Here is a 14,752-nt window from a genome sequence, read left to right on the forward strand (position 1 = left end):
CCCAAATCCTAAAAAAAAAAAAAGTCACAAAGCATAAGCAAGAAGTTATCTTGAAATTATCATAGAAAAATGTTCCATTCACTACATCTCAAGAACCCTATGCTGATACCTTCAAGGAAAAAACAAATATTACTGGCATAATTCCAGTGCCTTAAAAGACTGTAAAAATACCTGCACCAAGCACTGTGCCACCCAGAGCTCTCTCTGCTCTAGCCTCCACACGGTGACAGCCTCCACCCAGGACCAGAATCTCATGGTGTAGTTTGGTAGTCCCATCCCTCCTGTCTCCAACTTTTGTATTATTAATTGTCTATGAAAAAGCAATCTTATGGCAGCAAGGGCTTTTAGCTGTCTGACCAAAAATAATCAAAGTACAGTTCCTAAAGTTACTTCCATAGTATGTGAAATCAATCACTCCACAGAGAAGTTAATCAAAGCCAAAAACATATTTAAAACCCAGTACAAAATTCAAGTCAGATAATTTGAAAAAAGTAGGTAAGGTCATCTATCATGCATGACCCGTAATCTAAAACACTTGTTTTCTCATATACATTAATGGAACATAGACATCTGTATTAGAGTTTTCCTCCAAGAAGTTATTTACTTCAATAATTACAACATTCTTCAAAATATTTTTTTATTTCCTCTTGCTCATTTACATCCAGAATTTGTTTATAAAGCAGACAAGAAAAATTATTTTTATACTTCAGGGACACATTGTTTAAAAAAAAAATGCAAAAGGGTGAATAAAATAATCAGCATACTAATAACAGCTATGTGAACCTGGACAGGCCATTTACGGCTCTGAACTTCTCAAGCTTTACAATTCAGACAACAGAGCAGGGGCATTGAGAGGACTAAATGAATTGCTGTATGTAAAATTCCTGACACTGGGGGCTTAAGAAATTCTAGCCCTCTTTGCTACACAAGTTGCTCATCTCTTACTTATTGAATCTGGTTCCAAGCTACTTTTAACTCTTCCCAAAAGTCAAGGCCCTAGCCTCTGATACAACCTTGCTAGAATAAAGATACTTATAAAATGGGATTCCTGAAGGGCCTACTCTGAAGGAGATAACACATAAATCTGTCTGTATAACTGTTTAATCAACAGTCACTTCACTTTTAGTCTCCCTAATTGCAATGGGGACAGTGTTGGCTCGGTGGGAGAATTTTTGCCTTCCATGCAGGAGATCTGGGTTTGATTCCCAGCCAATGCACCTCATGCAAAACCATCACCATCTGTCAGTGGAGGTTTGTGTGTTGTTATGATGCTAAACAGGCTTCAGCAGACGCTCCAGACTAAGATGATCTAGGAAGGAAGGCCTGGTGATCTACTTTAGAAAATTCGCCCAGCCCTGTGGGTCACAATGGTCCAAGCCATAGCTGCTTATGGACGTGGTACAGGACTCGGCAGCACTTCAGTGTGTTGTGCACACAGGCACCGTGGCTTGGGGCAGCCTCAACGGCAGCTAACAGCAGCAACTGGCTGCATAACATTCATTAACATGTGGCATAGGCTATGAAGCTAATGGGAAAAAGATACAAACAGGAAAATAAATGCTTGAGACACAAATAAATATGAAAGATGAAACACATAAAGATAATCTCAGTATTGAATGTAATTACAAAGTTTTCTTGTCTCAAAATATCTGTACTCTGCAGGAAACTTGAAACTGAAAAAGAGAATAATAGTAATAACAACACTGAATAATAATGTAGATAAAGCAAATGATTTGTTTTATAGACGCCGTAACTGTTATAAATGTTTTTATAAGTAAAAGTCGGGTATTAAACAAAGTTCTTCTAATAAGGGAAAATAGAGTTTTGCAAAGTTGATTTTTACTCAAAAGATAGTAACTGAGTCATCTCTTACTGGCAAGATAAAGCCCCCTAACTGTCCGCTGATCAATGCATTATTTTCCTAGTGCAAATTAGTTATCTGTATAATGAAAACATTAGTTTCATTTACTCCTGACATTTAATTAAACAGTTATTCCATTTACATATTTATCTCGCTGGCCAACTTAAAATGTAAGGTGATCTATGCAAAGCATTTTTAATTCTTCAAGAGAGAAAACTATGAAAAAGACATCAGTTTCTTTCATGCCAAGTTCTACAAAATGCTTTTCCACTTTGTAGAATTTGGCATGAAAGAAAGTATTCTTCTATTTTGTGGAACAAAATGTTATTTTTTATGAAGAAAACCAATAAAAAACATATAGATGGATAGAGATTAAAAAAAAAACCCAAAAAACCCAACCTCAATGCCATCGAACTGATTCTGACTCATAGCAACCCCATTAGGGTTTCCAAGGTGGTAAATCTTTACGGAAGTAGATTGCCCAGTCTTCCTTCCATGGAGTAGCTGGTGGGTTTGAATCACTAGCCTTCTAGTCAGCAGTCAAATGTTTTAGGCACAAACCACACCCACTGCCGTCAAGTTGATTCAACTCATAAAGAGCTCACTTGGGTTTCCAAGGCAGTAAATCTTTATGGAAGTACACTGTCCCGTCTTCCTGCTACAGAGTGACTGGTGCGTTTGTACCACCAACATTCTGGTCAGCAGTCAAATACCTTACGCACTGTGCCACCAGAGCTCCACTGTGTATATATACACATACACACACACACACATATGTTCTTTTAAAATTCACCCTATAAAGTGGAGCCCTGGGGTGTGGCAAATGGCTAACACACGTGGCTACTAACCTAAAGACCGGAGCTTCAAGTCCAGCCAGAGGCATCTTGGAACAAAGGCTTAGCGATCCATTATGAAAATCAGCCATTGAAAACCTTAAGGAGCACAGTGCTACTGTAACATACACTGGGTAGCCCATGAGTCAAAATCAACTGGAAGGCAACTGGTTAAAAGTACAAGTAATGCTACAAGTAAGTGTAAATCTTCATCGGAGAACCTTATCTCCCTCATGTTTTGTTTCATGACACTAATCAGTAACTTGACTATAACCAAGGATACTTGGAAAGAACCTACTGAAGACAGAAAGATTACGTCCATAAAACAACCCAACCAAGGAAGAGGCAATTCACAGAACATTTGAAGCATCTGGCTGGCCATGACTCTTAGGCCGGCACAATGGTCCATGACCACCGTCTGATACTCCTCCTCAGGATCACTGGATAGGAAGGTTAGGGCCACCTCCCGCATTACGAGAAGACTGGAAAAGAGAGCTGATGGCATTCCATCTCAGAAGTGAAGTTGCTCGTGAATTAATTTGTAAAGCAAAAGAACACGGACACACATGTTGTTGTTGTTGTTGTTATGTGCTGTCAAGTCAAACCCGACTCATAGCGACCCCTCCTTGGGTTTCCAAGGCATTATCACTACAGAAGTAGGATTGCCCAACCTTCCTTCCAAGGAGTGGCTGGTGGGTTTGAACCGCCAGCCATCTGGTTAGCAGGCAAGTGTCTTAGCCACTATGCTACCAGAGCTCCTACAGACACACATACACATCACAATAAAAGGTCTCTTGGGAGTCAGAAATCAAATATTAAAAATTCTCCCAAACATAAAACCTTTGAGATTTGGCAATTCTCTGTGCATTTCTATTCCTATGATTTTCTCCGCATGTACTCTGGGCAACTCTGTCACTCTCAGCATGTGACTCGCTGCTGTAATGTTGGCATTTGCTTCAGAAATAGCGATAGGGGAAAAAAAACTGTTTTGACATTCTCATTATTTTTTCTTATTCTGGATTGACCCCTATCCCCAAGGTATATATGGGTTTCTAAGTTCCTTTCTTTAAAAAATATACTCATTTTTGTTTAATTTGTCAAATATTTGGAACTTGGTTCATATTAAATATAAAAAATAGCCCAAACTAATCTGTGTTGTTGGAAGTGAGGATAATAGTTACCCTATATGGGGGACAGTGACTAAAGGAGAGAGGAGGAGGATTTCTGGGGTGCTGGTAGTGATCTATATGTGGGTTTTTTTGAATGTTGATTTAGCTTGTATCCTAAGGCATTTGATTGCTAATCAGAAGGCTAAGGGTTCAAACCCATCACGCACTCCTTGGAAGAAAGACTGAGCAATCTACTTCCATAGAGATACTACTTGGAAACCCAAGGAGGGATCGCTATGAGTCAGAAACAACTCGACAGCAGTGAGTGTTTTTTTTTTTTTTTAAATACTCTTATGATTTGAGTTGTTTCACTATGTTAATACAAATTTAATAAAATCCTTGTAGCTTAAATAACTGGGCTTTATAAGTTTGGGAGCTCTGGTGGTGTGGTACCTGAGGCCTTTGACTGCTAACCAGAAGGCTGGTGGTTCAAACCCACCAGCCACTCCTCAGAAAGAAGACAGAGCAATCTACTTATGTGGAGTTACTGCCTCGGAAACAAGTGTAGGAAACGGAGAATTCTTTTGTGACAATGATAATGATGAAAGGCAAAATGCCCTATTTATTCACATGGTCACATCTCTTTTCCTAATCGTTACACTCCGAAGTATGAGAGCAGCAGCTCTTGTGTACATAAATCCAAACACCAGCTAAACAGAGTAGCAGAATGAAAATAGGAATGGCTACCACCCAACTACCTGACATCTCAGAGCTGTGGTGGGAAGGTGGGGAGGTGCCGAGAAAGAAAGAAGATGTACCCAGGCATAAGTGTACAGAAGGCAGGACAGATGCTGATTGAAGACTGCACATTACAGTGCTTTTCTCCCATGTGTATCACTGCAGGTGCTAGTGGAAACTCAGTGAGCCAGTCAGGCCAGTGGGCTAGGGTCAGAGCAGCCAGGAAGTAGGTACATTACTCTCCATCATTCTTAGAAGCCCTGGGCATTTGGAGTGTGGGAAGCCCACTGCCTGCTGGGGGGTGTGGGGGCCATGCAGGCCAGATAGGAGTGTACAGGAGCAAAGAGTTTAGCTAATCCGTTAAATGGAGGAGCTAAATGGGCTGCTCTCTGGGTTCCTTCTTCCCTAATGGACTGCTGGTTGAGTAATAGGCAAACCAGTCTGAGAAAGGGTCCGAGATTCAAAAAGTATGACTATTCAATTGGTTAGGTCTTCTTCACAGACTCTTTACCAAGAGCGTCCCTTAACTATGAGTCACCCTCTCCCTCTCTCTCTCTCACCTCCCTCCAGTTTCTCCTTTCACCCACTCCCTTTCCCTTCATTCCTATTGCCTTTTATCTTCCCTTTTGTCAATTTAGTGGCTACCAGAGCAAAGAGCTCATAAAGGTGAAATAGAAAAGAAAAAAGGTGGAGGGACAGATATTTGGAGACCATTTTCAGAATTTTTTGACTGGAAGCCTCAAATTTTAACCATTTTTCAAAATGAAACAAACTCAAGACTCTTATATAATCCATTATAACAACAACAAAAAAAGTTAAACTAAAGGAATCATTTTACTTTAATGAGGATTTGTTAGCTTACTTTTCCTTTGAATATGGAACCCAACTATTCTGCAGTAAATAAATTTAATTCCAATGACCCTAAAGAGAAACTAAAACCAAACCAGTTATCATCAAGTCAATTCCAACTCTATGGTGGGTCTGAACCACCAACTTTTGGTTAGTAGTCCTGCCTTTAATTGTTTGCATCAGTCAGAGACTCCCTAAAGAGAGACAAATGCCAGTATTAGCCCAACACCTAATCCAGAAATAAAGATTTTTGGGAAAGAGTAGGACAAAATGGAGTGAGTCCAAAAAATCTACTCACTGCCATCGAGTCGATTGTGACTCACAGTGACCCCTTCTTGGGTTTCCAAGGCAGTACCTCTATGGAAGTAGATTGCTTAATCTTCCTCCTGAGAAGTGGCTGGTGGGTTTGAACTGCCAGCCTTCTGGTTAGCAGCTAAATGCCTTAGGCACTACGCCATCAGAGCTACAATAATACTAAAAACAACCCATAGGTGTCAAATTGTAGAGTGCTGAAAAAAGAGCCACTCTACAGTAAAGTAGACCCACAGGGCTGCCAAACCCAGACACTCACACAGTAGCTGTCTCAGACTCATGTGGTTTCCAAGGTTGTAGGTGCAAGAGGTTATGTACCAACAACTCTTTGGAAATTATTCGCTGCCTATCAGTTCATTTGAGTGCTAACCAGAAGGCCGGCAGTTCAAACCCACTAGCCACTCCTTGGAAGGAAGACTGGGAAATCTACTTCCGCAGTGATACAGTCTTGGAAACCCAAGGAGGAGTCACTATGAGTCAGAGCCAACTCCATAGCAGTGTGTTTGGTTTGGTTTGGTATCAGTTCACAGGCAACTAAATCATTATTATCATTTTTGTCATGTGTAATATAAGAACTATTCTAAGCTTCTTCACAGAGTCCTGTTGGGAAGTACTTTAAAAATAAAAAGATAAGATACATTTTGAGATAACTGGGGTCATTTGGATATGGGATATACATTAAATGGTATTACTGAGTTAACGTAAATTTTCTTAGCTGTGGTAATGGTATTGTAATTATGTAGGGGAATGTCCTGACTCATATGAGATGCATACTTAAATTTTTATGGATGAAGTCTCATAATGCCTGCAACCTACTTCCAAATAGTTTGTCAAACACACATACACACACACACACACAAACATTCACACACATATACAGCAATAAAAACTGAGAAACAGTTTGATGGATACCACAATTCTTCAAAAGCCTAAAGACTGGTATCACTAGGTACTTCTGGAAGCAGGAACATAGGGGAAGGAATGGCTAAAATAAGGAGGATTGGCTGAAGTCTGCTTATGAAGTATTAGCATCCCTCCCTGCTCCATGCAATCAGGATACTGACTCCATGAGAAGATAGCAGCTTTTTCCTCTACAGAAGAGAGTCCCTGAACTGGGATAACCAGGTACAGTTGAGAGTAAGAGAACCTTATTGTAAACATAGATATCAATAAGTATTTACATATTGAATGCCAGCTGCCCCTATAATCTCCCCCTACCTGGCTTCCAGAAACTAGCAATCAGCTTTTATCCTCAGGCAAGAGCTTGGAAAATAGTTCTTTTATTGGGAATCTGACTAGCCTAAGAGGAAAACCCAAACGATCCTGCCATCAAGGGTTTCACCAACAACACAGGCTAACTAGGTCTCCCTAAACATAGGTGTGGTAGGTACACTGTAGGTACACTCATGGGCTGATCAACCTCATCCATGTGCTCCCCACTCTCAAATAAGAGCAGGCAAACAAGAAACATGAGGCATTAGAGGAGAGTTTCTAATGTATAAAACAGAGACTGAAATAAACACTAAAAATGCAAGAAAGGCTAAAAAGGGAGAACAAAACATAATTAAAAGTCAAAACTCTCATTAATATACTCAGATAAGATGCTGCAATCATGAAACAAGAACAGGACACTACATGAAATAAGGATCAGTTAAATAAAAGGAAAGAGCTTTCGAAAATTAAAAATATGACAGCATGAATGAAAAAAACTCAACAAAGGGATTAGAAGATAGAGTCTCTTCCGAAAAAGGAAGATGAGAAACAGAAAAAAGAAAATAAAAAATTTGAAGTTCTGGTCCAGGAGAGCCTATCTGAATAATAAATTTAAAAAAGAACAAATAGAGCAAAAAAATGGGATGACACCATCAAAATAATTTAAGGACAATTCTCAGTGCTGAAGGGCACAAGATTCTACACTGCAACAGCCCTTCTAACACCCAGCACAATATACTAACATGGACCCACATGAAGACCCATTATCATTGGGAACAAAGAGAAAAATGCTGCAAACTTCTAGGGAAGAAAACAGGAATCGAGGCCTCAAATAAGTTACTTCCAAAGCACCTTTCTCAAGAAGCTATTGGAGGCCTGAGATAGTTTCTAAATCTTAAACTAAAAATATCCCCTGAAGTCTTCTTTAAACCAAACAATGGTTAACTTAAGTAATAAAGAATGTCTTCCTTGAACACTGTACTCTTTTTTCTTTTCATTGTGCTCTTTTCAAAAATTATCTACATGCAATCAAATTGTCAACAGCAACCTGAAAGTTTAGACACGAAGTGTGGAGGGGCAGTGAATTTATGTTAATGGTAGAGGAGTAATTTGGATAGTACTCAATGTCACCGAATTGTATGTGTAGAAGTTGCTGAATTAATGTAAGTTTTGCTGTGTATATTTTCAATAATTAACAACAAAAATAAAGTATTTTAAAAATCACACAAAAAGGAAGCTATAAGAGGAAATGTTCCACCAAAACCAGAGTAAATCAAAAAAGAGGATGAATTGGGGTACAGGAAACAGGAGCACCTCCATGAGATGATGGGGAGGGGGTAGAGAAGAGCTGTGCACTAGATGCCAAGAGCATCGGTCCTGAAGGAAGGACGTGTGGAGAGCTGTCCAAGGAGATGGACTCGATAGTGTACCTTATACACCTAAACATACCGAGGAGATGTGGACCACTGCTGCAAGAGTTCAGCATTGAAATTGTAACATGTAAATTTAAAAAAAACTGTAAAAAGCAAGACCATTATTAATGCCAGGAAAAACAAAAAGGAGTACAGAGAAGGAGAAGCAAGCATAATTAATCATCGTGAATTCAAGGCTCACCTGTGAGCAGAGTTTATATAATCATAGAAAAAACAGATCTAACCAAAATAATAATACCTCTGAACTGGACATAGCAGCAGGGCAGAAAGGGTGAATGTGTGGTGGGGATGACAGCAGAGAAAAGAGCTAAAGCCTTGTCTTCCTTAGTGGGGAGTCATCAGATCAGTTCTAAAGCTCACAATCAGGGGGCAGCAAGACAATGTGTCATTCAGAAGTTTGGATGTAAATACCAAAAGAATGTGCCAAGAGAGTTTAAAGTGGGAGCCACTAGGGAGGGGAGAATGAAGAATAGAAGACAGGAAACTGCCGAAATTTTTGTAATAAATCATGTAGAAATATTGCACTCTTTCTGTGCATATACAAATAATTTATGTATACATTCTGGTAGCATAGTGCCTAAGGCACTTGACTGCTAACCAGAAGGCTGGCGGTTCAAACCCACCAGCCACTCCTCGGAAGGAAGGTTGGGCAATCCTACTTCCGTAGTGATACTGCCTCGGAAACCCAAGGAGGGTTCGCTATGAGTCGGGGCCGCCTCGACGGCAAATAACAACAACAACAACAACATACATTTTAACTGTTTAAAATAACTTGTATGTGTATAAATCATTATACACTCTGCTCATCAACTTACTAGGTATTTTTTAAATTACCAAACTATAGCTACATTATAGAGGTTTTCATTAGATACTAATCTATGTAAAGAATAAAAGCTACTCTCACATTAAATAATTAGTACATTTAGGTCTGTTTGATAACTGTCTTGGAATATTTAAGTGCTGATGCCAAGTCTTTTTGGCCAAGTTCATTTCACAACACTCTAGGTAATGCAAAGTACTCACAAGTTCAAGTGGACTGAGACGTGCACCAGAGATAGGCCTTGAATCAGACGATTCAAAACTGGATGCATGGAGGCTAGCAAAAGACAACATGAAGAAGCATTAGTTTGTGAATAATTATTTTCCTTTATTATTAGTCTACCTCAGTTAACTCTACCAAAAAAACAAAACATTCAACAAATAAGTCTTGAGGAAGAAGCTAGTTTTAAAATACTACAGTACTTAAAACATCTTATTACCAAGATGATATCTACATATGTATTTGTATATGCTATAAAACCAAAACCACACTCATTGCCATGGAGTTGGATCCAACTCATAGCGACCCCTCCTTGGGTTTCCGAGAACTAACAGGGCAAAGTTATGATAACTTCTCAGGCACAGTCAACCACCTTGATGAAGCGAGTTGTTGGGCCTGTGGGCTCAGAACCATGATCGCAGGGGGATGTCAAGCTCAGCTGGCATAACATACTACACAAAAGCACTGTTCTACATCCTACTTTGGTGAGTAACGACTGGGATCTTTAAAGCTTGCAAGTGGCCATCTAGATACAGCAATGGGTCTCTCCTTGTTCAGAGCAAGGAAGAATGAAGCAAACCAAAGACACATGGAAACAATTGATCCAAAGGACTAGCAGACCATGTGATCCTCAGCCTATATAACCAAGAGGCCAGAAGAACTAGATGGTGCCCAGCTACCACTGTCAACCACCAGGAAAGGGACCAATGCAGGAGGATCCTGGATAGATGGGAGAACATGTGGAACAAAACTCAAAATCATAAAAAAAAGATCAGGTTTACAGGTATGATAGAGCCTGATGAGACCCTTGAGACTATGGCCCCTAGTCACCCTTCAAATCTGGAACTGAACTCACTCCTGTGGCTTCCAGACAAAACACAGACAGGTGTATAGGCTCAACATTTACATCAGGTGGATACACTCCCTAGAATGATCAATCATGGGAGAACAGACGGGTAGTATTTGCACAGGGAGCTAGCTCAGGGGGTAGGAATGCATGGGAAAGAAAGACACAGAGAAGTGACTATAGGGAGGAAGTGAGAAGAGAGCTGTTACATTATGAGGAATTGCAGTCAATATCATGAAACAAAATGTGTATGAAATGCTGTATGGAAAACGAATTTGCTCTGTAAACTTTCACCCAAATCACAACAAAAGTTAAAAAAAAAGTCTTTCCACTGCTTTTAAGAGAATTAAAAACATTGAATAATAAAAAGAAATGTATGTAGTGATTTTTGTCAGCTTCATAAAGCTGATATGACAACCACTATTAACTATTTCAACCCAAAGCAACTTTTTAGACCCAAGGTCTAGGATTACTGTTAGGAATATTGAGCAGTACAAAGTGCATAATTAACCAGTTGCCATGGAGTCGACTCCAACTCCTGTCAACCACAAGTGTGGCAGGGTAGAACTGTGCTCTATTGGGTTTTCAGTGGCTGAGTTTTCAGAAGCAGACGGCCAAGCCTTTCTTCCAAGGCACCTCTGGATGAACTAAGACCTCAGCCTCTCAGTTAGGTTAGCAGCTGAGCGTGTTAGCAGTTTGCCCCACCCAGGGTCCCCTGGGACATAATTAGCAGAAGTCAAACTTAGAAAACAACCATCTAAAACCAGAATTAAAGGGAAACGTCATTTGGTGGTTTAAACGTCTGAAAGTGCATGTAAGAGAAATGTCAAATACCTGAAGGAGGAGGAAGGTCGATTTTCTGGTGTTCTTGAAGATGCAGGTCCAAACAGCTTTCTTTGGTCCTCCTGTGGTGTAAACGGCCTTTGAGTTCTAACTGTTCTTAGCGCATTTCGAGCTTCGCTTATGATTTCTGCACTGGTCTTCTGCTTGGACATTGAGGGTCGATAAAACGGATCCAGCTTTTCTAACTTTTTATCACTTGGAGACAGCATCGTTCCTTTTAAAGGTAACGTTCTTCAGGTTGACACCACACGCTGCAAATGTATGGTACAAACCATCAACTATTTTTATCCAATAGTTTAGACAGAAGTGCTTAAACCTACCCATAGTAGCTTAAACACTGCACTATATTCAATTTGAAATGATCATCAACCATTTTTAATTTAAAAAATACAGCAGTTAGAAGGTCTAGAAGGTCAGGAACAGCTCTCAAAGCTATCTGTACGGTTATGCCTATGCACATGATTGAGGAAGAAGGTGTGCAGGGAAGAGGCCCAGGAAGAAAACTAACTCTTGAGGAGAAAGAAGATACATCACGATAGGCAACAGAATAGGAGAGGGAATTGCCTCATATCCACCAATCTAAAAGGGGTTCTGTTAAAAAATTAACTAAACTTTCCTTTTCTTCACTCCACATTTATATGAGTTGATTCAAATCCCCTTTAATCTCAGCTAGTGTCTGAGATGAATATATATCAAGTAGCAATAGCACAGCGGTCCCTTCCCAGGCCTTTTTCCTCATTTGAAAAGTTAAAGTGCTCCCAATACTAGGCATATACCCTAAAGCAGTGAGAGCCAGGGCAAGAACAGATAATATGCACATGCATGTTCATCACAGCACCATTTATAATAGCAAAAAGAGGGAAAAAATCTAGATGCCCAACAACAGAAGAATGGACAACCAAACTATGGTACATACACACACACAATGGAATACTATGCAACACTAAAGAATAATGTAGAATCTGCAAAACACCACACAACATGGGTGAACTTGGAGGAAATAAGTCAATCACAGAAGGACAAATATAGTATTGTGGTGTTGTTGTTATGTGCAGTCGAGTCAGACCCGACTCATAGCAACCCCTCCTTGGGCTGTCGAGGCAGTATCACTTACGGAAGTAGATTGCCCAACCTTCCTTCCAAGGAGTGGCTGGTGGGTTTGAACCGCCAGCCTTCTGGTTATCAGTCAAGTGCCTTAGGCACTATGCTACCAGAGATCCTAAACACAGTATTAGTTCATTATTATAAAAAGTCAAAGAAAGGTTTATATATGGAAGGTAATTTTCTTTGTTGGTTACCAGGGGTGGGAGGGGAGGGAAACGAATACTGAAAAAAAAAATGAATTGACCCATGTCACTTTAGTTTTGTGTATTTCACTGTACATAAATTATATTTCAATAATTTTTTTTTTTTTTAAAAAGCTAAAGTCCTGCACAAGAGCCATGAAAATGCAGATTCTTCTCAAATGCTGGTGTATTCCCGTGGAGGGCTGGATAACATAGCAAGACACCTCTGACAGCTTTAAACTCTTTTTAAACATTTAATTCTAATCAGTATATGGCATTAGGTTTTCATTAAAAACAAAACAGAACAAAAACTCTAATCCTCTAAAAAATGTTACAGCTCTAGGGAGATCACCAGGACCAAACCCACTGCCGTTGAGTAGATTCCAACTCATAGCAACTCTATAGGTCAGACCAGAACTGCCTCATAGGTTTTCCAGGGCTGTAAATCTTCACAGGAACAGATTGCCTCATCTTTCTCCCACGGAGCAGCTTGTGGGTCAAACTGCCAGCCTTTTGGTTAGCAGCCAAATGCTTTAACCACTGCACCACCAGAGCTCTCTTCTCTTGGGAGACACAGATCTAGAAATGATTCATATATTTCAGCTGCCCAATTTCAGGAACAACTTCTGGGGAGTAGGTGGGTGGGAACTGTATGCTGATAATATGCCCAAGGAAAGTAAAATGACTCCATTTCCATAAGTGGAAGATACCAACAGGTGATCCCTTAAGCAAATAAAGATATACCCCATTATGATTCTATACATGAAGTTGCTCCATAACAACAGACAAGAATAACATCTGTTTAGTTTACCCAAGCCCCTCCTCAAGAGTCTGTTGTGGAAAAGACTTAGATGAAAACTATAAACAATATATCATTCTTTTCATATGGAAAGGGCAGGTGTTGAAGTGAAACCGTGAGAATTACTGAGTAAGCAATGCTATCCTTAGAATTTTCTCTATAGGTTTTTGAATTTGTTAAGCAAGGTCTCTGGAACTAAGTGCATTAATACAACTATCAGAAACTCTGGCAGCCCAGTACATTTTGCTTCTAGCACTTCCAATATGATTGATTCTTTATTAAAAAAATTCAATGCTAACTACTAAAATATATATATAAAGGGTTTTATACATATCTATAAATTATTTATTTTGGGATGCATAACAATATAAATTCAATGCCCACAATATCTCATTAAGCAGTTATCATAGGTTGGTTTGTTTTTAAAAGGTCCATTGCAGTACGAACTCATGTCCCATGATGCGAAATTGCTTACAAACCAAACCCAAACCAATTGCCATGGTGTCGATTCTGACTTAGCTGGTCCCACGTGTTGCAGCATAGGGTTTTCAAGGTCATGTGACCTTTCAGAAACTGATAAATAGGACTTTCTTGCAAGGTGACTCTGGGTGAGTTAGAATGGCCAGCTTCTCAGTCAGAAGTCAAGTGCCTAACCGTTTCTACCACCTGGGGACTCCACGGTCTTGACTGAAGGTTCTCCACGGTATAGTCTAGCTTGCACTGAGAACTATACTCTTTCAGCAGGAACATTTACTCAGGTCAAATGCTAAGAATTCTGTGAATTATTTGGGCACAAAGGAAATTATACTGTAAGAAAATAGTGGTGGAAACAGTGTAGATAATGACCTTAAAATGATTTTTCTATAAATTTTTACCATAAATTCCAATACAACATTCTTTCTCCTTCTTCTTTTCCCCAAATCTCACTTTAACTGGGAGAAACTGGCTCAATTATGTAAGATTTGCCCAGTTAATAATTAACATTATTTTTATAGTAATATTCCATTACTGGGAGAAACTGGCTCAATTATGTAAGATTTGCCCAGTTAATAATTAACATTATTTTTATAGTAATATTTCATTAAATAAATCAAACATGGAAATGTTCAATAATGCAAGTGAACTGAATTAGAAATTGGTTATTTTGGGGGGATGGAGAATGTTTTTTCTTTATAATTGTTAAATTACAAATTCTTACTATAGATGGCTTTTAATCAACTTGAAAAACAACTCAGAGTTTGCAAGCTTGCCCACTTATAGCAAAGAATGCCTGAACTATAACACAATGAAACAAAGAGAAAAACCAAACCCTATTGCTGTCGAGTTGATTCCAGCACACTTAGGGTTTTCTTGGCTACAATTTTATGGAATCAGACTGACATGCCCTTCGTCTGTGGTGCCAACCTTTTGGTTAGTCAAGTATAAACCATTTGTGCCACCGAGGACACAACAGTAACACAGAAATTTTAACCTTACAAAAATTCTCCTGGCAATTGGAGCAAATTCATTCTACTAGTATTTATTAGGAAGCTCTGGTAGCATAGTGGCTAAGGCACTTGACTGCTAACCAGAAGGCTGACGGTTCAAACCC

General features: G+C 39.4%; 1 protein-coding gene across 1 annotated transcript in view; it reads right to left on the reverse strand.

The window, feature by feature from the left end:
• The window catches only part of ARMC2 (armadillo repeat containing 2), a 158,503-nt gene extending 147,218 nt beyond the window's left edge, over nucleotides 1-11,285 (reverse strand). The window contains exons 1-2 of the mRNA XM_007940821.1: nucleotides 11,068-11,285; nucleotides 9,371-9,443 (exon numbers count right to left, since the gene is read on the reverse strand). Coding sequence (XP_007939012.1) covers nucleotides 9,371-9,443; nucleotides 11,068-11,285 — 291 coding nt within the window. The remainder of the gene's footprint in view (nucleotides 1-9,370; nucleotides 9,444-11,067) is intronic.
• Nucleotides 11,286-14,752: the final 3,467 nt, after the last annotated feature.

The sequence above is a fragment of the Orycteropus afer genome, unplaced genomic scaffold (assembly GCF_000298275.1).
Source record: "Orycteropus afer afer isolate SDZICR_OR568_19922 unplaced genomic scaffold, OryAfe1.0 scaffold00072, whole genome shotgun sequence".
Classification (NCBI taxonomy): domain Eukaryota; kingdom Metazoa; phylum Chordata; class Mammalia; order Tubulidentata; family Orycteropodidae; genus Orycteropus; species Orycteropus afer.